At 32.7% G+C, this 25,122-nt stretch overlaps 1 protein-coding gene across 3 annotated transcripts in view; it reads right to left on the bottom strand.

Annotated features, from left to right (window-relative positions):
• The window catches only part of LOC127726383 (uncharacterized), a 164,390-nt gene that overhangs the window by 20,597 nt on the left and 118,671 nt on the right, over positions 1 to 25,122 (bottom strand). Inside the window, exons 1-2 of one of the 3 annotated variants that reach the window (XM_052233771.1) lie at positions 6,998 to 7,093; positions 1,499 to 2,129 (exon numbers count right to left, since the gene is read on the bottom strand). In XM_052233771.1, coding sequence (XP_052089731.1) covers positions 1,499 to 2,128 — 630 coding nt within the window. In that variant the 5' untranslated portion in view covers position 2,129; positions 6,998 to 7,093. Of the gene's footprint in view, positions 1 to 1,498; positions 2,130 to 4,563; positions 4,734 to 6,997; positions 7,094 to 25,122 lie in introns of those variants that run through there. The other 2 variants (XM_052233773.1, XM_052233772.1) reach the window with 2 other exon arrangements.

The raw sequence follows: 25,122 nt of genomic DNA, 5'->3' as shown, positions 1-25,122 counted from the left end.
CCCAAATTCCTAAACGTTAAGGGCAATTACCCCCAAACTCAAACCCAGCTTTCCCTTTGTGATATGGAACCTTGTAGTACAATTTCAGAAAGATCCATACACTTACACACAAGTTATTGTCATGAAACTAGAAAAATGCTTGTTTTTTGCCCCTTTTTTGGCCCCTAATTCCTAAAATTTGGAGGCAATTACCCCCAAAATCAATCCCAGCATTCCTTTAGTGATATGGAACCTTGTGGTACAATGTCAGAGAGATCCATACACTAACACACAATGTCTGGAAGTTACAAAAATGCTTATTTTTGGCCCCTTTTTGGCCCCTAATTCCTTTACTGTTATTACCATAACCCCCAAAATCAATCCCAACCTTCCTTTTGTGGTATTGAACCTTGTGGTAAAATTTCATAAAGATCCATTCACTTAAACTAAAGTTAGAGTGCGAAAACCAATGTGTCTTCGGACGACGCCGGACGACGACGCCGGACGACGACGACGCCAACGTCATACCAATATACGACCACAAAAATTTTTTTGCGGTCGTATAAAAATTAGAAATAGGAACTTGGATATAAAAATGTGGTATGATTGCCAATAAGACAACTCTCCAGAAGAGACCAAATGACATAGAAATTAACAACTATAGAAGAGGGACGAAAGATACCAGAGGGACAGTCAAACTCATAGATCGAAAACAGACTGACAACGCCATGGCCAAAAATAAAATGACAAACAGACAAATAATAGTACAGATGACACAACATAGAAAACTAAAGACTAAGCAACACGAACCCCACCAAATACTGGTGGTGTTCTCAGGTGCTCCGGAAGGGTAAGCAGATCCTGCTCCACATGTGGCACCCGTCGTGTTGCTAATGTTATTACAAATCCGGTAAATAGTCTAATTTGGTAGGTCACATTCGTGAAAAGGGAAGGGTATTATAGTTACGACATAAGGAACATATCAGATATCATCTGTGAAACGGTTATTCCATAACAGTCAACCAACTCGTGATGGCGTCCGTAAAATTTACGAAGGGATGATTTTAACTTCACCATTTGGAACTAACAATATAGGTCACTGTATGGCCTTCAACAATGAGCAAAACCCATACTACATAGAAATCTACAAAAGGCACCAAAATGACAAATGTAAAACATTTAAAATGAGAAAACTATTGGCCAGATTCATGTACAAAATAAAGAACGAAAAACAAATTTGATATTCAGCAACAAACGACAACCACTGAATTACAGGCTCCTGACTTGGGACAGGCACATGCAGAATGTTGAGGGGTTACACTAGTTTGAAGGTGCCAAAACCTTTCCCTAACCTGGGACAGTGATGCAACAGCAGCACAAAACAATAAATGAAAACAATATTAGAGTCTGATTCTGAGTTTGAATATGCTGTTTGAGTTTAAATATGCTTTGTTTTCATACATGTGGTAAGATTTGGTCAGGAATGTTGATTTGATAGTAAAGAAAATAAGTTGCTTACCTCTTCAAGCTTTTTGTGAATGTCTAGGAGACAAACAAAGTACTTGTTGCACAATAAGTCGTCCAATGGTCTGTTCTGTATCCGTATGATGTCATCTTGTTTACTGGGGTCAAGTTGTAGGACACATGTTGTTAAGTCTTTCCACAGTGTTCTGAACTCTTTTTCAGTTATGGCACCTTTGGTGTTGTGGCTTAGGTAGTTGTTCTTAAACTTCCTTAGTTCTTTTATCAATGTCTCTTCATTTGGTGTCAGATTGCAGCAATTCAGTAAAATCAAACTAGCTAAGGTAATATCAAGATCATCTAACTTTACATTATTGGTTGTATACAAGCAGTGACAGTGATGCTTAGGTGGTCCTGGATTCTCTGTGTACAGTAAATCCCATTGGCTGTAGTTTAATGGTAGGGTCCCTCGGTTCCTACAGTTGGTACTGTCCACACAACATTTTATATTCCTATGGCGAAGATGAAACAGGATGTGTATGACAGGTTTACTGTTGATGAAATCCTGTAGACATTCAAACCTTTTACTTTTGTAGTCTTTCTCTAACCTCTGTCTGAAGACTGGTGTTACAATCTCCATTATAACAGAACCAACTATGAAGTAACGTCTATGATCATCTCTGTCCATCCTACAATAAAAAAAGCAAGAATAAAACAGGATGTGTATGACAGTTTTACTGTTGATGAAATCATGTACTCAGACATCCTATATAAGAAAATACTATCATTTGGAGGCCTCTCTCTCTGAAAACTGGTGTAACAATCTCCAAAAATAAAAGAACAAACAATGATGTAGGGTCTACGGTCGTTTCATACCTGCCAACCTCTGAAACTGAAAATGCAGGTCATGACCTGCATTGAAGAAGGAAATGTCTGGTCATAAAGCGACAAACTTTTTCGGTCCAATTTTAGTATTGAGAGTTTTTTTTTATATATACTATAACATATACATGTAACACTGAGATTCCTAAAAATAATCACTTTTGTATTTGTTAAGTATATAAATATTTATCATTAATTAAATATCTTTCTAAAGCAATGCCTTTTTATTGTTTTATTCACACTAGTTTACTTCTTTTTATTAATGAATGTCATAAACCCCAGCTATACATGTAATTAGAAATCAATTATAGCTAATGTGCTCCTATACACAGGAGGAAGATAAATAGAAAGAAGTTAGTGTGTTTTCTTTCAGTGTAATATCTAGAGCATATGGATTTGATTTAAGGCTTTTACATTTAAGTGATAACAAAATTATTCTCTCGAACAGAAATGTATTAAAAGGTTCAAATTGTTTTCAAACCATTTTTACAGGATATTTGATATTTGCAAACGGCGAATCTTTAAATCAGGAGATTTATTTTTGTTATATTGGAGACTAATTGCCGGAATAGGGTTGGGTAAGGAACCGATTAATTATGAATGTAACAATAATATTTGTGTCTACGGTTACATTGCACAATTGTTTCACTAATGCACTGCAATGTACGATGGGACTATAGTAATATGTATGAAAACAAAACTTGAAAAATTTTATTTGATATTTACAATATTGCATACAATATTTTTTTTTTTATTTACAATGACAGTTTCCACAAATCATGCCAGTATGTTGTTTTTTTGGATCATGTTTAAGTCCGACGCATTTTTGTGAAATCACTCCAAGCAGCCATCACAAACCAGTAAATACATTTTCTCAGCCCAAGTTCTTAACAGTGAACCATTGAACTATATTTTTCGCCTTTGGCACTACTAAACTGCTCTTTGGTCGGATTGTTCTCTCTCTTTGACACACTCCCATTTCCATACTCAATTTTAATATCTCTAAGAACATCAAAACAATTAAATCAATGCTTAATTCTATTCAAACACTATTTGTGGAATAATATTATTATTATTATTATTATTATTATTTATCACTAATATTATCTAGTACATATCGAAAAATTAAGCAACAAAACTATAGAAGGTTTAAGTTTAATATATCTTGCGTACATTGCAGTCTTTAATGTAACAATAACGCCATGTAACCGTAGACACTAATATTATTGTTATATTCGTAATTAATCGGTTCCTTAGCCAACCATGTATTCCGGCAATTAGTCTCCAATGTAACAATAACTTTTTTATTATTGTTTCATTTCCATGTAACCGTAGCCAGTGCCTATTTGAATACCCAGCGGGTATTTAAAAAATCCCTTGTGAAGAGGGAAATTCTCGGGTGTGACCCGCAGAATACGGGTCAGTTTACAGCTATGTCGTTTCGGTCCATCATGAACTTAAAAAAAAAAAGAAGTAAATGATTATCATTATTCAAGTCATATCATTGTTTTAAGCCTCAGTGTCTGAAGTCTTGTATGATTAACAATCTCCAGTATGACAGAACCATGATCAAGTCAAAGTCCACCTGTCCTCTCTCACAGTCCATTTTCCAGTATAAAAAGTATTTAAAAAAGACTATAATAAATGTCATACTAAAGTCTGTCTGAGCACTGGAGTAAAAATCTCCAGTATAGACGGAACCAAAAATACACATTCAAGTATACGGTCATTGTATCTTGTCTACAGTAAAAATGAAAAACTGTTTAACTGCTATTTTACTTTGTCTGTTCATAGAATCAGGATAACATTAATATTTTCATCATTAGTGTTGACTCCTACATTACATCTATAACAATGTGTTATATGTATAGACGGAAAATTTGTAAACAATCTTGAATTTCACAAGAGGGAGCATGAATGAAATCATAGATACAGGATGGTATAAAGTTTGTGTCTTGCAAATGTCAGATATAGAATAAATCTTTCTTCATGGTTTAATAACATTTTATTATTTTTTTCTGAAGTTTTCTGAAAAAAATGTTTATTTCAGTTACTCTAAATATTAGTTTAGTAGGTAGTAATTTCAGTTACAGAAATCCTTTATAACTATGACTGTATTCTATTTTTATATTTGGTGAATTGATATTCAGAGAGGTAAATCACCTTTCAATTTACAGTAAAATTGAAGATTAAAAAAGGTACACATGATAGAGATATAAGGTATCTGAAGTTTTTACTAACCTGAGTCTATCTGCTTATTGTTTTTGGTCAATATTGTGACAAAAGGACAGGAAGGAAGTATTGTCCCTGTTAACTGCTACTTGGAAATACCCTTTACTATATTTAGAATTCAAATCACATGTCATGGGGGTATTTCCTGTGTCTATGTTTAATCTTCATTGATATTACAAATAGAATAATTTTTAGATTTGAATCAATTTCAATATAATGTTTTATTACATTTGCAGTATTTCATAAAACATTACCAAAGGTAATGAGTTTAAATATACAATGTTAAAATGAGCATATTATAAAAATTATGAGATTTGGTATGGTTGCCGTGAGATACTAGCTACTATTCACAAAGATGTAAAAAGCTACAGGTCATCATAATGTCTATATCATCAGATTAAATGACTTTGAGAGGTCTTTCAGTTGATATTTGATACAGATTATTAAAAATATGTTTCACAAGAGCTGTACCTTGATCAAGCATGGAAGCATCTAAAAATAAATGGGATTCCACGTTAAAGGAAAATATCAATTTACAATTAATTTCATTGGTACGGTAAATAAGTAAATTCTAATTTTAATTGTTTTCATTTTCAAAGGAAAAATGCCAAGAAAACCGAAAGTATATTTGACTTCTAAATACTGGAAACAATACCGGTCAGAAATACGGGTGAAAACAGGTCATTTTCTAAAATCCTGGGTTATTTGAATGGCACTGGCTGCTGTTACATGGAAATGTAACAATAAAAATATTATTGTTACATTGGAGACTAATTGCCGGAATAGGGTTGGGTAAGGAACCGATTAATTACGAATGTAACAATAATATTTGTGTCTACGGTTACATTGCGCGATTGTTTCACTAATGCACTGCAATGTACGATGGGACTATAGTAATATGTATGAAAACAAAACTTGAAAACTTTTATTTGATATTAACAATATTGCATACAATTTTTAATTTTTTTATTTACAATGACAGTTTCCACAAATCATGCCAGTATGTTGTTTTTTTGGATCATGTTTAAGTCCGACGCATTTTTGTGAAATCACTCCAAGCAGCCATCACAAACCAGTAAATACATTTTCTCAGCCCAAGTTCTTAACAGTGAACCATTGAACTATATTTTTGGCCTTTGGCACTACTAAACTGCTCTTTGGTTGGATTGTTCTCTCTTTGACACACTCCCATTTCCATACTCAATTTTAATATCTCTAAGAACATCAAAACAATTAAATCAATGCTTAATACTATTCAAACACTATTTGTGGAATAATATTATTATTATTATTATTATTTATCACTAATATTATCTAGTACATATAGAAAAATTAAGCAACAAAACTATAGAAGGTTTAAGTTTAATATATCTTGCGTACATTGCAGTCTTTAATGTAACAATAACGCCATGTAACCGTAGACACTAATATTATTGTTATATTCGTAATTAATCGGTTCCTTAGCCAACCATGTATTCCGGCAATTAGTCTCCAATGTAACAATAACTTTTTTATTATTGTTACATTTCCATGTAACCGTAGCCAGTGCCTATTTGAATACCCAACGGGTATTTAAAAAATCCCGTGTGAAGAGGGAAATTCTCGGGTGTGACCCGCAGAATACGGGTCAGTTTACAGCTATGTCGTTTCGGTCCATCATAAACTTAAAAAAAAAGAAGTAAATGATTATCATTATTCAAGTCATATCATTGTTTTAAGCCTCAGTGTCTGAAGTCTTGTATGATTAACAATCTCCAGTATGACAGAACCATGATCAAGTCAAAGTTCACCTGTCCTCTCTCACAGTCCATTTTCCAGTAAAAAAGTATTTAAAAAAGACTAAGAAATGTCATGCTAAAGTCTGTCTGAGCACTGGAGTAAAAATCTCCAATATAGACGGAACCAAAAATACATTCAAGTATACGGTCATTGTATCTTGTCTACAGTAAAAAGGTAAAACTGTTTAACTGCTATTTTACTTTGTCTGTTCATAGAATCAGGATAACATTAATATTTTCATCATTAGTGTTGACTCCTACATTACATCTATAACAATGTGTTATATGTATAGACGGAAAATTTGTAAACAATCTTGAATTTCACAAGAGGGAACATGAATGAAATCAAAGATACAGGATGGTATAAAGTTTGTGTCTGGCAAATGTCAGATATAGACTATTAATCTTTCTTCATGGTTTAATAACATTTTATTATTTTTTTCTGAAGTTTTCTGAAAAAAAATGTTTATTTCAGTTACTCTAAATATTAGTTTAGTAGGTAGTAATTTCAGTTACAGAAATCCTTTATAACTATGACTGTATTCTATTTTTATATTTGGTGAATTGATATTCAGAGAGGTAATCACCTTTCAATTTACAGTAAAATTGAAGATTAAAAAAGGTACACATGATAGAGATATAAGGTATCTGAAGTTTTTACTAACCTGAGTCTATCTGCTTATTGTTTTTGGTCAATATTGAACATTTAAGTAGACAAAATGGACAGAAAGGAAGGATTGTCCCTGTTAACTGCTACTTGGAAATACCCTTTACTATATTTAGAATTCAAATCACATGTCATGGGGGTATTTCCTGTGTCTATGTTTAATCTTCATTGATATTACAAATAGAATAATTTTTAGATTTGAATCAATTCAATATAATGTTTTATTACATTTGCAGTATTTCATAAAACATTGCCAAATGTAATGAGTTTAAATATTCAACGTTAAAATGAGCATGATGTTTTATGCATGTCCAGGGGTGGATCCAGCCTTTTTGAAAAGGGGGGTTCCAAGTTCCAACAATATGTCCCCATTCAAAAGCATTGATCATCAGCCACTGATGACCCTTAAATTAACTCTTTCCTCCATAATGATGCTTTTTGACATCTCTGTGTAGTACCTCAGTTGAAACGCTTTGCCTACAAAAAATTTGTATCAGACTTCATAAAATTTGTATCCAATATAAAAAAGATAATGTTGGGAATATCTGACTCCAATGCCATTGATGAATTATTTGTTTTCGCAATGCATAAGTACTTTAAACGTAATGATTTTTAAAGGCAGTGCTTTAATGCCTTTCTAGTTGCCGTGTTAATCTTTCTTTCCGCGATATCCAACTTATCTACGTGGGGGTCATTAGGCTCCAAGTAGATCCGGAAAATGTTGATTCTCTCCTCTTCTTATTGTGATATAAAATGTTTTTTGTTTCATTTCATTTACATTGGGAAATAGAGAAAAGATCATTGTGTTTTGTATGTTTTAAAAACTTTTGATATATTTGTATTTTACATTATAAGCAGTCAACCGATTGACAAACTAGAATTATTTGAATTCCGTGTGGAAAGAGGTCGGGTTAATTTCGAGTGTTATCTGCAATCTAGATGTTTATAAATCATTTCAGTCGTTGATATAATAATTAAAGGTCGACTGAACATGAATTATATTATACAATTTAAAGCGCATTTCTGTTTATGCACGCGAACCCGTCTAACGTTATTGTTATTTCGCAGTTATATAAAGAAGCAAATTATCGTTCCTGAATAGGTGGCGCCGTGGTAGCCGATCCTGTTCTTCAACTTCCGGTTTCTGCACGGTGCAACTATTACAGTTGCATTTTTAATTAACGATGCCAAGTACTTGTTGTTGTGTACCTGGATGTCATTTAAGAGGAGGACATGCATTTCCAAATGACTTAAAAAGAAGGAAAAGTTGGATCAACGCCATGGCCCATACGCAGATTGGACGAGAACACGATGAAATCGTGGAGTCCATCTCAATCACTCAGCTGTTGTTTGCAAGGCACATTTTACTGAAAAAGACTACGTGCAGGAAACTATTCATGGTAAAACTCTATTTTCTTTTTAAAATATATAGTTATATATGTAATCGCCATGCGAAATAACCAAAGTCTGTTTACAACCGCAATTATTGTTTTAGAATAAAGGGGGTGGTTAATTCAAGACGTCATAATTTTTTGGATTACGATTCAATGTGATCTGTTTGAGATTTTTTGGTGCTTGCTACAATTATAATGATTTCTTACTGAGAGAATTATTTTAGCAGTAATTATGCTAATGTAGTAATGACAGGAATGCATAAGCTATGCCTCATAGACTTTCTTGAAAAATGTCAATGACAATGTTAACAGGAACAAAACAATGACATGCTCTCATCTATATTATAGTTATTTAGGTACAAACAATGTATGTTTGTTGCATACGTCTCTCATTGTTTGTCCTTTGGATTTACATAACATACATTTTGATGTACATTGAATCAGGCTAACATATTTTTATCCAGATTGTAATGAATAAATCTAGTTAATATTTTGCCAGGTAGTATAAAGTATGCATTGCTAATGAAAGTTCATTTAATTATCAAAAAACTAATGTTTTATAACCTTTTTCAGGGTGCAAACCCACCATACAGAGACGTAAGTCTACTGCCATTCCCAGCCTATTTTCCTGGACCAAGCAAGAGACTGAATCGTCCGCAAAAAGAAAAATCAGGGCAGTTTCCTGTGAAAACAAAAGAACTAAACTTGATGAATATTGTAGTAGAAATCTAGAGGAAAGTTTTGATACTAAAGTTGGTTTTCCTGAAGAAGTCATTCATACTGCAGACATGATTTATGACTGTCCACCACCAACTGCCGAGCTAAAAAATGTAATGTTGAGCTTCACAGATGGAATTACGCAAACACCATCAATGCCTATATTTTCAGCAGAGAATTTTGAAATGAAGACACATGACACAGCCATGCATTTATATACCGGTTTAGAGTTGTAACTTGTTTACTATATTTTTATTTGTTTTGACCACACTTGGTCCAGCAGCACATTGTTTGAGATACATATATTTTCAAATTGATAGGGTGTCATTTGAAAATCAGTTTTTTTATGACTTTGATGAAATTGAGGCATTATACAACCAACTTTGAACTGTCTAGATTCTAGATTGAAACTAGTGTTAAGAATATTGTGTAAACATGGATTGTTTTTATGTCTAAACAGTGGCGTGAGGCTAACACTTGGCCATTTAGTGGTTTAGTCAGGTATTTTTCGCCATCCAACTTCAAATTAAAGTTTCCTACAACTTGGATTATTATTGACAGCACAAAATATCCCGTGATAAAACCTAAAGCTCCTAGAGCTCAGGCAACCTTTTCATCATATAAAAACAGAAACACTGAAAATACTTGTATGTTCGACTCCTGGTGGTTTAGTCAACTATGTCTCTAATGCATATGTTGGTTGTACCAGTGACTGTGAAATAGTTGAAAGATGTAGAATAGTTCAATTCTGTGATCCAGGTGACAGTGTGATGGCAGACAAAGGTTTAAATGTGCATAATTTGTTTGCTCACTTTTTTCAAAAAAAGAAACAGAATTAGTTCCAAAACTCTTATACGGGATAGAAAAGTCTCCAATTAACACGTGCACATAGAGCTAATTATTGGACTTGGCAAAACATACAAAATTCTAATAAATCCTATGAATGGAACTGAAACAAAAGTTTCATCTGAAATAACATTTAGTTGTTTTATGTTATGTAATTTAAGAACTTGTATTGTGCCAAAGGATGCATAAATAAAAGTGACGCAATGAAGTTTGTTCTGATATATATATATATAAATATTATTTACAATTACATGCACATGTAAATTGTAATGCATATAAAAATAAGGAGATGTGGTATGATATTCAGTGAGTTTATCGAACCAAAGTGCATAAGAAATGGGTAAAGCAGTTACAGGTGTTACTGTCACCGTGCAATCTCCAACAATTAGAAAAACTTGTACCGTGTAAAAAATTTCAGAGATCTTACAACTAAGTTTTGTTGTCTCACCTTGACTTTGGTGAATTGTTTATATATTCATACCACATCTTCTTTTTTATATTTACATCAACAGATATATATCTGTTGATGTAAATATAAAAAAGAAGATGTGGTATGATTGCCAATGAGACAACTCTCCACAAGAGACCAAATGACACAGAAATTAACAGCTATAGGTCACAGTACGGCCTTCAACAATGAGCAAAGCACATACCGCACTGTGAGCTATAAAGGGCACTGAAATGACAATGTAAAACAATTCAAACAAGAAAACTAATGGCCTAATTTATGTACAAAAAATGAACGATTAACAAATATGCAACACATAAACAAACGACAACCACTGAATTACAGGCTCCTGACTTGGGACAGGCACATACATGTACATACAGAATGTGGCGGGGTTAAACATGTTAGCGGGATCCCAACCCACCCCCTAACCTGGGACAGTGGTGTAACAGTACAATATAAGAATGAACTATAAAAATCAGTTGAAAGAGGCTTAACTCATCAGATGGATAAATACAAATACAAGTGGACGAGGCCGGGTAGTTGTACATCCAAACAACAAAAAGACACTAAGTACAGATCTGAGAGCACTCGCATTTACTGACAGCTAGTTCAAAGCCACTAACAACTGATAAAAAAATCTTGCATTTAAGACTAAATTATCAATCCGTAAGCTCCCTTTAGAATTTTATAAATTTTAGATTTTACATTTCTGAGTTATGGGGTTTTATTCATTAAAAAAGCTTGGATTTTCCAGTTTTTGGACAACAACTCAAAAATGCTTTAAGCAGTTCGCATGAAACTTTGGTGAATTATTTATAGCTATTGATGTAATCTCCCTATTGATTTTCGGTCGTATCCAGCTGCGTTAGGCGAATCAGTTTATTTCTTAATTAAGAACTCCTTTTTGTCGAGCCTGCGACTTTTGTCGCAGAAAGCTCGACATAGGGATAGTGATCCAGGGGCGGCGTAGGCTAACTTCTTAAAAGCTTTATATTTTAGAAGGTGGAAGGTCTGGATGCTTCATACTTTGTATATGGATGCCTCATGTTACGAAGTTTCCGTCAGTCACATGTCCAATGTCCTTGACCTCATTTTCATGGTTCAGTGACTACTTGAAAAAAAAGTTAATATTTTTTGTAATGTTAAATACTCTCTTATTATAAGTAATAGGATAACTATATTTGGTATGCGCGTATCTTGCAAGGTCCTCATGCCCGTCAGACAGTTTTCACTTGACCTCATTTCATGGATCAGTGAACAAGGTTAAGTTTTGGTGGTCAAGTCCATATCTCAGATACTATAAGCAATAGGTCTAGTATATTCGGTGTATGGAAGGACTGTAAGGTGTACATGTCCAACTGGCAGGTGTCATCTGACCTTGACCTCATTTTCATGGTTCAGTGGTTATAGTTAAGTTTTTGTGTTTTGGTCTGTTTTTCTTATACTGTATGCAATAGGTCTACTATATTTGGTGTATGGAATGATTGTAAGGTGTACATGTCTAGCTGGCAGGTGTCATCTGACCTTGACCTCATTTTCATGGTTCAGTGGTCAAAGTTAAGTTTTTGAGTTTTGGTCTTTTTTTCTAATACTATATGCAATAGTTCAACTGTATTTGGTATATGGAAATATTTTTTGATCTATTTGTCAGTCACACAGGTTTTTTTTTTTACCTTGACCTCATTTTCAAGGTCAGTTGCTCAGTTTTAAGTTTTTGTGTTTTGGTCTGTTTTTCTTAAACTATAAGCAATAGGTCAACTATATTTGTTGTATGGAAGAACTGTTAGCTGTACATGCCTGTCTAGCATGGTTCATCTGACCTTGACCTCGTTTTCTTGGTTCATTGGTCAATGCTTAGTTTACTTGGTTAATGTTAAGTTTATGTGACAGTTGTAATAAAGCTTTATATTTAGGACTATCAACATAATATCAATGATTAGTAAAGAAGGCGAGACATTTCAGCATGTGCACTCTTGTTTCATTCATAAATTACTTTATACTTGGTAATATAATTTTGCTTGGAGTTATAGTTTCTAAAAAAAGTATTGTCATTGAAAGAGTTGACATGTTGCAATGTACATTTATTCTACATAGTTCTATGGTACCAAATCAAAAGTTTATATAAAAGAAAGAAGTCAAAGGTTTCCCATCATAGTTTAGTTACATACATTTTTTTTGTACCTGAGGTCGTTGAATATAGATCATTATATAAATAAGGAGATGTGTTATGATTTCCAATGAAACAACTATCATCCATACATTGTACTTACCAGTCACAAACCACATTTGCAAAGTTGAATAAAATACAGTTGATAACATTTACTTATTACTAAAAAGAAAATGCCAAACTATTTTAAACAGTATTTGACTATAAACATAGATAAAAAAGGTACAAACTGGACATAATGCACTAGTTCATAAACAAGTGAGAACAATCGCCTTCATATAGTGCTCAGAATATGACATTCATAAAACTTGTTCAATATCATTAGAGAACTCTAAATCTTAAATACTGAAAGCCACCTCTGATAAGTACAATGTACTATGCAAGATAATGATATAACTGGACTAAAAATACACACAACCTGTAATTAACTGCCTTTACAGCGCTTTCACGCTTTGATTTATAAAGCTGTCACAAGTTTGTTTACTGTTATGGAATATCTGTTTCAATGGATATGTTCCAATTGTCATTACTACAATCCAGTCAAGTCAGACAAGTTGCAAGAAAATCAAGTTGTCCGACCTCCTTACTCACTTGCCTGAATCCAAAGTTAAAAATCTCATATATTGATAATGTGCACAGTGACACTTTTGGCTTTTTTAGTGTACCTAAGATGAAGGTAGTAATTTGTTGTGTTATATGAATTTGTCTATAACTAGATAAAGAATACTACATCAAAAATCGTTTTCTTATTTTCAAGGATTATTTGCCATTCCAGAGACTCAGTGACTCAGTCCATAGTTCAATTTTTGATAAATGGTTACAACAATGAGGGGGGTTGTACGACCTTTACTACCCATAAGGGTTTGCACAGTCAGTCAGGTTACAACCTGTGAAAAATTGATAATAATTACAACATGAAAATATAAAATTATGGTCTACTAAGAAAGTCTATGGCAAGCCATTTTACTATTTATTCTAACTTCAAGATATCTAATAAACTTTATAAGATATCTCATATAGTTTATAAGATATCTTATATAGTTTATAAGATATCTTATATAGTTTATAATAAGATATTCTAATATGACGTTCTTTCGCTTTGGAAACAATAAAACATGAGCTGCACGTGATTGACATTACAATTGGAATTCCTAAGTCAGTTGTATTTTAAACAACACCGGAGATTAAAATGGATATTTGTGTTGGTGTTGCTCGCTAGGAAATTAAAATAAAATAATTCTGACAGTAAGTTTACAATTATCTGTTCATTTTTGTTGAGCCTGCAACTTTTGTCTCAAAAGCGAGACATAGCGATCCTACATTCCGTCGTCGTTGGCGGCGTCCACAAATATTCACTCTGTGGTTAAATTTTTTAAGATTTTAATAACTTTCTTAAACTTAATCCTGGATTTCTTCTAAACTTGGACAGAAGCTTGTTTATGATCATAAGATAGTATCCAGAAGTAAATTTTGTAAAAAAAAAAATCCTGTTTATCCGTATTTTACTTTATGAGTAAAATCCAGATACATGGACTTAGTTTTTCTGCCAGTTAACATAACAATTTCACTCTGTGGTTAAAGTTTTTGTCGAGCCTGCGACTTTTGTCGCAAAAGCAAGACATAGCGATCCTACATTCCGTCGTCAGCGTCATCCACAAATATTCACTCTGTGGTTAAAGTTTTTGAAATTTTAATAACTTTCTTAAAATATCCTGCATTTCAACCAAACTTGGACAGAAGCTTTTTTATGATCATAAGATAGTATCCAGAAGTAAATTTTGTAAAAAAAAAAATCCTGTTTATCCGTATTTTACTCATAAATGGACTTAGTTTTTCTGCCAGTTAACATTACATTCATTCTGTGGTTAAAGTTTTTCAAATTTTAATAACTTTCTTAAACTATCCTAGATTTGTACCAAACTTGGACAGAAGCTTGTTTATGGTCAAAAGCTAGTATCTAGAAGGAAATTTTGTAAAAATTTATTTCCTGTTTTTCCGTATATTACTTATAAATGGACTTAGTTTTATTCCAGTTAACATTACGTACAGTCTGCAGTTAAAGTTTTTAAAACATTTATTAGATTCATAAACCTTCTTGGATTTTTACCAAACTTGACCAGAACTTCTTACAATCAAAAGATAGTATCTAGAGGAAAATTTTTGATAATTTTTTCCCCATTTTTGTTGAGCCTGTGACTAACAACAAAAGTAGGCAAGATACTGGGTTCTGCGGAACCCTTTCATTATCAAATTTTAATAACTTTCTTAAACTATCCTAGATTGTACCAACCTTGGACAGAAGCTTGTTCATTATCATAAGATAGTATCCAGAAGGAAATTTTGTAAAAAAAAAAAAATCCTGTTTAACCATATTTTACTCATAAATGGACTTAGTTTTTCTGCCAGTTAACATAACATTCACTCTGTGGTTAAAGTATTTCAAATTTTAATAACTTTCTTAAACTATCCTAGATTTGTACTACCATACTTAGACAGAAGCTTGTTTATGATCATAAGATAGTATTCAAAAGTAAATTTTGTAAAAAAAAAATCATGTTTATCCGTATTTTACTTATAAATGGACTTAGTTTTTCTGCCAGTTAATATTACATTCACTCTGTGGTTAAAGTTTTCAAAATTTTAATAACTTTCTTAAACTATCCTGGATTTGTACCAAACTTGGACAGAAGCTTGATAATGATCAAAAGCTAGTATTTAGAAGGAAATTTTGTAAAAAAAAAATTTCCTGTTTTTCTGTATATTACTTATAAATGGACTTAGTTTTTCTTCCAGTTAACATTACATACAGTCTGCAGTTAAAGTTTTTAAAACATTTATTAGATTCATAAACCATCCTGGATTCTTACCAAACTTGAACAGAAGCATCTTACATTCAAAAGATAGTATCTAGAGGAAAATTTTTAATAATTATTTCCCCATTTTTGTTGAGCCTGCAACTAACAGCAAAAGTAGGCGAGACACTGGGTTCCGTGGAACCCTTACAAATTTTTATCGTGAAACAGTTGATTTTCTATTTCGTTTTGGCTTCATCAAAACAAAATGGCTGCCTTTCGAATGTGTATTATAGGTCCAGCACAATTAAATTTGTCAACATTTTACACCTCCTTAACGCTTGGTATGTAAATTAAAGATATTGACAAATATAATGTCTACCCATGTTAAAATGAGCATAGAGCATGGCATGAAGAATTATTTCTTAATCTCATATAATTTTCTTTATGAGATATCTTATAAAATATATGAAATATCTTATAAACTATTTAGGGCCAAGTTAGCTTTTATCATCACTTGGACTCTGTTGTCCGTTGTCGTCTGTTAACTTTTACAAAAATTTTCTCCTCTGAAACTACTGGGCCAAATCTAACCAAACTTTGCCACAATCATTATTGAGGTATCTAGATAAAAAAAAATGTGTTCGATGATCCCACCCGCCAACCAAGATGGCTAACATGGCTAGAAATAGAATGTAGGGGTAAAATGCAAGTTTTGTCTATTATTTTGATAACTGTTATAAACAAAGAAAATCTGACTGAGCAAAACTGTTCAGAATGTTGAGCTCTACCTATTGTCCATTTACATCAAAACTGTCAGACAATTTCTTATAGGAGTTATTACCTTTAAATGACAAATTTTACCATTTTTTTCATTTTTGCCTTTTATCTTTAAAAATTAATAATAGATAGAGAGAAACTTTAAAATGCAAAAATGATCAGCTAGACATGTTCTACAAAAAAGTCTAATGGTTGAAATCGTCAGTCGACTCCTTATTAGAGTGATGGCCCTTTGATGAAGAATTTTTACCAAATTTTTGTGTTTTGCCTTATATCTTAAAAATTATAATAGATAGATAGAAACTTAACTAGGCAAAAATGATCAGCAAGACAAGATCTACAATTAATATAATATGGCGGAAATCGTCAGTTGATTCCTTATTGGAGTTATTGCCCTCTAATGACAATTTTTACCATTTTTTTTGCGTTTTGCCTTATATGATAAAAATGATAGTAGATAGATAGAAACTTAAATAAGCAAAATTGATTAGCAAGAAAAGATCTACTAACAAGTCAAATTTTACCAATAGAGTTAGTAGACTGTCACTCTTTATAGGAGTGATTGCCCTTAATTTAATTGCCCTTCCGGAGCACCTGAGATCACCCCCAGTTTTTGGTGGGGTTCGTGTTGCCTAGTCTTTAGTTTTCTATGTTGTGTCATCTGTACTTTTATTGTCTGTTTGTCTTTTCATTTTTGGCCATGGCGTTGTCAGTTTGTTTTCGATCTATGAGTTTGACTGTCCCTCTGGTATCTTTCGTCCCTCTTTTAGGATTTTTATTTTACCTTCTTTTGTGTTTTGAGCAAAAACTAAAGAAGATAGAGAGAAACTAAACGGACTAAATGATCAGCAATACAAGATCAACAAAGCAGAGATTTTTTGTCATGAATTCTATTCTCGCCTACAATGTTGGAGAGTGTCATTTGTTCAACATGCATATAGACCAAGGTGAGCGACACAGGCTCTTTAGAGCCTTTAGTTTAATTTGGAGCGAAATCTGTACTTTTAATGATGTCATAAATAAAACTCTACGGAAACGCATTGTCAACGTCATAAACAAGGCAATATATAGTCAGTGACTGTATATCATAAATGATTGTAAGGTCAATGCAATTATATAAAAAATATGAATAAGATATCTTATAAAGTATATAAGATATCTTATAAAGTATATTGGAACTATTTTATATAAATAGATTATTAAGACACAATATGTTTTGGAATGCTGTACATAAGTTATGCAGGATCCTTGACGTGTTCAGATTATTATCCAATCAGCAAGGGGGTTTCCCAGTCACTTCTGCATGTGCTTCTCGTTTACTAATTGTTTTGCGAGATCATACTGATTAACCAATGAGATTGCTCATTAATTTTGAATTAACCAATCAGCACTTAATTAGCAGGTATATAAGATATCTTATAAAGTATATTAGATATCTTTTAAAAACCTAAGATTATATAAGATAATATATAAGATATCTTATATATTGTATAAGATATTGTATATAATATTAAGGAATATCTGTAATATTTTTTTGTCTATGAAGATATTACATAAAAAATGTGGTGCACACTGAATAACCAGCATAGCAGGTTATTTAAAAGTGTACACCATATTTTTGAGGATATTTCGAATTGACAAAAAAAATTACAGTCATTCCTAATTTTATTCTAAATTTTATTTTTTAGGAGTTATATCATGAAAAACCTTGATAACTTCACGGTCAGATGAGAAGTTTATGTCTATGGGCTGATAGACAAAAAAATTTCAGCGAATTAGAAGACGTGTTAAATCCAAAATTAAATTATTATGAGATATCTAGAAGTTAATTAGTAAAACAGCTTGCCATAAAATTCTCTTTTTCAATTCAAAAGAATTTTGTACAGCAAATAATTTAAAGCCATACTTCTTTTCATTTAAATAATATTCTTCATCAATTAAAAAGTAAAATAAAGTGTTGTGTATTTCAATTATCAGTAAAAACATTTTTGAAGAAAAATCAATTTTAAGGGGAACTAATTCCACATAAAAAAAATAAAAACACAAAATTTATCTGACATTCATACCTGTTTCATCACCTTTTGTAAAGTCAAATTTATGTTATTCATATAAAAAAGCTTCTAAATTTTAATATTATATGCAACAATTAAGCTTTTGGAAATTATCTCAACTACTGGGCGAAAATTAAATGGAATGATGTTCGTTTTACAATGAGTTCAATGAACCGGTAGATTACCTTTTGATTACATAATGATTATTTGTACAATTCATTGTTAATTAAAAAGTTAAAAGTGATCTTATGCAATCAAGGCTTATTAGTTAAGAACAAAACAAAAAGAATTATCAAAAATGTATAAAGCCATTTGACAATTGGTTGGCCACAATAGGTTGTGAACATTATGGCAATGGAAAGGGCATTGCAATTCCAGTAACCTGGATCTCTCGGGATTTATCTCTTTCGATATGAAAGCTTCTGTCAGCCAGCATGTCATCAAAATTTAGACAGTCCACCATAGATACCAGGATTAGAATTGAATTTAGATTTCGTTTTATCAATAAAGAATTGTTCGTTTTTTAGGCATTTGCAAGTCTTGAATGTTTTATATCATGGATTTTTCACTTGTCCGTTGGAAACTTATATGGTGATTCTACTTGTCTGACGCCTATGTCCACTTTTCCCAGACAATCGGACAAAGGTTATGTCAAGCCCTGCCAAATTAGACTTATCACCAGGTTTGTACTAACATGAGCAACATGACAGGTGCAACTTGTGGAGCACCTGAGATTTCCCCCAGTTTATGGTGTTGCTCAGTCTTTAAATTTCTTTGCTGTGTTGTGTGTGTTTGTCTGTTTGTCTTTTTTTCTTGTTTAGCCATGGCATTGTCAGTTTATTTTCGACTTATGAGTTTTAATGTCCCTTGGATATCTTTTGCTATTTTTTTCAAGTTGATTTTCAAGATATTTTTTTTTTTAAATTCACTGTCAAGGCAATGTTTGGAGCAACTTGTAAAAAATCTATGCATTTATCATATATGCAGCTCCATAGGAAGGGCACTGCGCTCCTACCCCCTCCCCTAAATATGCCTGTGCCTGTCCCAATCAGTATTCCATAATTCAGTGGTTGCTGTCTGTCATATTTGATTTTTGTTTGTCACTTAAGCATAAATCAGGCTGTTGGTTTTCTAGTTTGAATTGCTTCACATTTTGTCCTGTCAAATTCTTTTCACAGAATGGGTTTTGCACATTTTTGAAGGCCATTATGTGACCAATATTTTCTTATGCACAGACCTTTTCATGTTTACTGTACCAGGAGAGGGTATTTTTTTTACCCTTTTTCGTATGAAACCTGATGTGATGTACTATGATTTGGTTGTATTACACCTCAATAATTAATTATAGTCTTTGTGCTTGTGAGGTATAAAGGTGTAATACCACCAAATCATAATACGTAACATCCGGTTGCATATGAAAAATGGTGGAAAAAAAATATTCCCTTGAATTTGACAGTTGTAGGAAATTAATCCTACATTTCATTGCAGTAAAAAATTTCTGTGTCATAGACATATATCTTGGGTGGTTCAAAGCACCATTATTTTTTTATTTGGTGTTTCTATAGAATATTTTGGAAACTTGAGGTTACATAGTTACTAAAGCTTGTTCACAAGAAAAAAAGGGGTGAAAATTTGATTGGTTAACTTCCAGTGATGGTTTTTGTCGAGCCTGCGACTTTTGTCGCAGAAAGCTCGACATAGGGATAGCGATCCGGCGGCGGCGGCGGCGGCGTTAGCTAACTTCTTAAAAGCTTTATATTTTAGAAGATGGAAGACCTGGATGCTTCATACTTTGTATATGGATGCCTCATGTTACGAAGTTTCCGTCAGTCACATGTCCAATGTCCTTGACCTCATTTTCATGGTTCAGTGACTACTTGAAAAAAAAGTTCAGATTTTTTGTAATGTTAAATTCTCTCTTATTATAAGTAATAGGATAACTATATTTGGTATGTGCGTACCTTGCAAGGTCCTCATGCCCGTCAGACAGTTTTCACTTGACCTCGACCTCATTTCATGGATCAGTGAACAAGGTTAAGTTTTCGTGGTCAAGTCCATATCTCAGATACTATAAGCAATAGGTCTAGTATATTCGGTGTATGGAAGGACTGTAAGGTGAACATGTCCAACTGGCAGGTGTCATCTGACCTTGACCTCATTTTCATGGTTCAGTGGTTATAGTTAAGTTTTTGTGTTTTGGTCTGTTTTTCTTATACTGTATGCAATAGGTCTACTATATTAGGTGTATGGAATGATTGTAAGGTGTACATGTCTAGCTGGCAGGTGTCATCTGACCTTGACCTCATTTTCATGGTTCAGTGGTCAAAGTTAAGTTTTTGAGTTTTGGTCTTTTTTTCTAATACTGCATGCAATAGGTCAGCTATATTTGGTGTATGGAATGATTGTAAGGTGTACATGTCTAGCTGGCAGGTGTCATCTTACCTTCAGTGGTTATAGTTAAGTTTTTGTGTTTTGGTCTGTTTTTCTTATACTGTATGCAATAGGTCTACTATATTAGGTGTATGGAATGATTGTAAGGTGTACATGTCTAGCTGGCAGGTGTCATCTGACCTTGACCTCATTTTCATGGTTCAGTGGTCAAAGTTAAGTTTTTGAGTTTTGGTCTTTTTTTCTAATACTGCATGCAATAGGTCAGCTATATTTGGTGTATGGAATGATTGTAAGGTGTACATGTCTAGCTGGCAGGTGTCATCTTACCTTGACATCATTTTCATGGTTCAGTGGTCAAAGTTAAGTTTTTGAGTTTTGGTCTTTTTTTCTAATACTATATGCAATAGTTCAACTATATTTGGTGTATGGAAATATTTTATGATCTATATGTCAGTCACGCAGGTTTTATTTGACCTTGACCTCATTTTCAAGGTTCATTGCTCAGTGTTAAGTTTTTGTGTTTTCGTCTGTTTTTCTTAAACTATAAGCAATAGGTCAACTATATTTGTTGTATGGAAGAATTGTTAGCTGTACATGCCTGCCTAGCATGGTTCATCTGACCTTGACCTCATTTTCATGGTTCATTGGTCAATGTTTAGTTTACTTGGTTAATGTGAAGTTTATGTGACAGTTGTAATAAAGCTTTATATTTAGGACTATCAACATAATATCAATGATTAGTAAAGAAGGCGAGACATTTCAGGGTGTGCACTCTTGTTTTCTTATATGCAATGAAACATTAGGTGAAATTTTGTCTGTAGTACTGGACAGGATAAAACTTTACTCATGCCAAGTATTTCTTTATTTGAAACAAAGATAAATTCTGCACAATTTTTTGAAAAGTGCAAATTTAACAAAGACTAATAGGGGAAAAACAATGATGGTATTACACCTAAAACAGACACCAATAAATCAAATTGACAATCAACCATTTTATATAAGCTAGCTCACATGAGTTAATTTATGAAATTCCCCATATTTAATTGAGTTATAGAACACAACATTCTAATGCCATTTTGAAATGCTTTTTATTATTTCTAGATAGTTTTTCCAAGTCTATGAAGGATTTACTTGGTGTTCCATGTGATGATTTTGAGTCTGTTACATCCAATTCACCACTACCATGTACACCAATAGAGATTGAAAGTGATTTGAGGCAAGCCAAGACACCATGCAGTTCACAAAATATTCCCAACACTGCAGTGAAAGGATTATCACAATTTCAAGAGAAACATACAGATTTAGACGCATCTTCCAAGATAGATAACTCTACTGTAAATGAGGAATGTACTGAATATACCAAGTCTTTGTTGGTAAACCAGATTCCAGGAAATCAGTATAATGGTAATGTGTGTACATACTATCATGTAATGTAACATTATATTTACTATCATATTAATATCAATAATCTGTGCTTAAATGTTGTCCAGTGTACAAATGTTCATCAAAATATATCTAAAATATTGCCTTATTACATTTATTTTGCTTTAAGGATGTTTGCTACTCTGTTTCAAAATAACAAGCTTTTTAAAAAACTGTTATAAATTGAAAGCATATAAATAAATTAAAGGAACTTAAAAAGCAGAAAACATTGAAGGGTCTGTGTGCTTGTTTTCGAGATATAAGCCATTGAAAATTTGGCTGGAAGTGATTCTCTCTAGATTTTTCATATATTTATCATTGGCACCTTTTTTCTTTCAAAATCTATAAAAAAAATAACAAGGATTTTATAAGGTTTTCAAAAATGGCTTTTTAAACTATATGTAATAAAATTATGAAAAGAAAAGTAGATGTTAGTGGATTTTTTAATTTTTTAATGGCAAAACATGGAAACCAGAGGATTCCCAAAATCTGGCAAAAATTCAAAAACAAGAGGAGCGAACATCCTTAAACAAATAATTTTAGGTTTTTTTTGTGTGTTTCAGCTCTTATTTATAAAACTATGATAGAAAGAGGGAAATAATTCTCAGAACAAATCCAACATGATCAAAATTATCTTTTTACTCCTCTAGCCTGGGGAAAGCGGTCTAACAGCACAACATAAGAACAGACTCTAAAAATTAATTGGAAAATGCTTAACCTCATTAGACCAGCACTAAGCACCACAATGTTTAGCTCTTATCTTGGAAAAACTGTAACAGTAAAAATGACCAACGAGGCAAGATCTAGATCTACAAAATTAAAGGTCATACATGGCAAAAATTACCAATTGACTCATTTAATAATTAATTACCCATTTTTAATTCTTTGCTTATGCCTTGAAAATGGAAATAGAATAAATCTGATTTGTACTTGATATTCTGTAGTGTCCCATATCAGCCATTTATAATCCTCAGAGCTTCTAGATATTTTAAAATTCCTGAATCATTCTTCCTAAAAAACTATTATATTTGTAAGAACTTTCAGCTAGAACTTTACACAAACATATAAAATATTTTTACATGTAAATTTATGAATATTCGTATGATACCAAATGTTTGGTATTTCGTGGGTATAGCTAGGTGAACCATGAATTTGAATGTTCAATTAAATCAAATAACTACGAAATTGCAAGTTTTCTTGAATCCCAACGACAAAAAATGCAACCACAGTAATATTATTTGGATTTCTATAACTTCATCTTTTTATGTGAAATATGCCCCATTTATTAGTTAGATGGTTTATTAATAAGTTTCTGTTTCTGCATTTACAGATATAGAGGTGTATATTGGAAATCTTGAAGAATCTGTGACAAAGGTAAATCTTCTATATCAAATATTTATATTGTGATCTTTCAAAATGATTTGATTGAACCCAATGGCACATCATATTTTCACCTCTTTAGATCATCTGGCCCAAAGGGACTATGTCGGCTATTGTCATCATTTAGCTTCAAGAATTTGTTGTAAAATATTTGTCCTTTGGAACTCCATGCCACACGCCATGGTCGTTGCTGATTCTCTAGACTCCTTCAAGGAGAGAATCAGCAAGTATAGCTTCTAAAAACCAACTTGTTTTTATCCTCCTTTTAAACTGTCTCACACAACTCTGATTCTAATTGTTTATAGTCCATTTGTGTGATAATGCTCCAGAGGAGCCCGGCACAGTAAAGAAAGAAGATTTACCAAATACTATCAAACCTTGAGGAAATGGTATATTTGTATTCCCCCTTTTGAAATTATAGTTGATGACCACAGCTGCACTCTCTTTACAATTCTTGAATCTAAATAACCATCTGATCGCTTCTGGACGTAATGAGATTTAATAGGTTCAATAGATTTGAAGAATGGCCATTGGTGTCTTTAAAAAATCTAGTTCTCTGATAGACAGGTTAAAAAATAAACACAAAAAGATATCTATGAATATAGGGAAGGATATTTCCTTTTAATGGGATAAAATGAATTGTCCACCAGAGATAGTTCTTTATTACAATAAGTCATTTCTCATTTCAAACCAAGGACAAATATTTTTGAGACCTATGTATTTGGTGCTAAGTGGTACCATGTATTGCAGTAACATATCAAAAATCCTGTTTAACCTTTTTGGGAAATTACATTTTCATCTTTTTTCTCGCTTTAAGGACGGTAAGCATAAAGTTTTTGAGGTTATATCAGTTTATCAGCTATATTTGCATGTGTTGTAAGGTTTAAATATCAGTGTGCCTGAATTCATGGTTTTAATGTGCTACATTTTGTTATTGTGTGTAGGTCTGTTTTTATAATCACTATGAGCAATATGTCAACTGTATTTGGTCTATATAATCATTGCAAGCTAGACATGTCTGTCTGACAGAAGTCACCTGTCCATGACCTTTTATAACGATCCAGTTATTAAAATTAGGTTTCAGTTTCAGTCCCTTAGTTGATCCATAGAAACATGTTTATATGACATAGCCTACTCTTTAGTTCATTTTAAGGATTATAAGATGGATGTTAGATTTTTATGCCTCACCTTCGATAGTAGTAGGGGCATTATGTTTTCTGGTCTGTGCGTCCGTTCGTTCGTCCGTCCGTTCGTCAGTCCGTCTGTCTGTTTGTCCCGCTTAAGGTTAAAGTTTTTGGTCAAGGTAGTTTTTGATGAAGTTGAAGACCAATGCCAAATTAGAGTTTTGACCCCAATTTACGGTCCACTGAACATAGAAAATGATAGTGTGAGTGGGGCATCCATGTACTATGGACACATTTTTCTTGTGATTAGGGCAATTCTATATATGGTGTATAGAATCAATGTAATTAAGATATAAATGGCTGTGCAATGAAAGTCATGTGTCTTTGACCTTAGTTAATGATGCAGTAACCAAAGTTAAGTTTTCATGCTAACCTCATCATAGATACTAGTCTATAAAAGACTCATCAGTGATCAATGCTCGAAACAAAAAGGTTAAAAAGGGTAAATAAAATACAAAGTTGAATAGCATTGAGGTCCCAATTTTCAGTGCCTTTAAATGAATGATCAACAACCTTTGATTGATAGAATCAGTGTAAGGTGTACATCA

This window comes from Mytilus californianus, unplaced genomic scaffold (genome assembly GCF_021869535.1).
Source record: "Mytilus californianus isolate M0D057914Y unplaced genomic scaffold, xbMytCali1.0.p SCAF_17, whole genome shotgun sequence".
NCBI classification, from domain to species: domain Eukaryota; kingdom Metazoa; phylum Mollusca; class Bivalvia; order Mytilida; family Mytilidae; genus Mytilus; species Mytilus californianus.
This window is presented reverse-complemented; position numbering and strand designations above follow the sequence as displayed.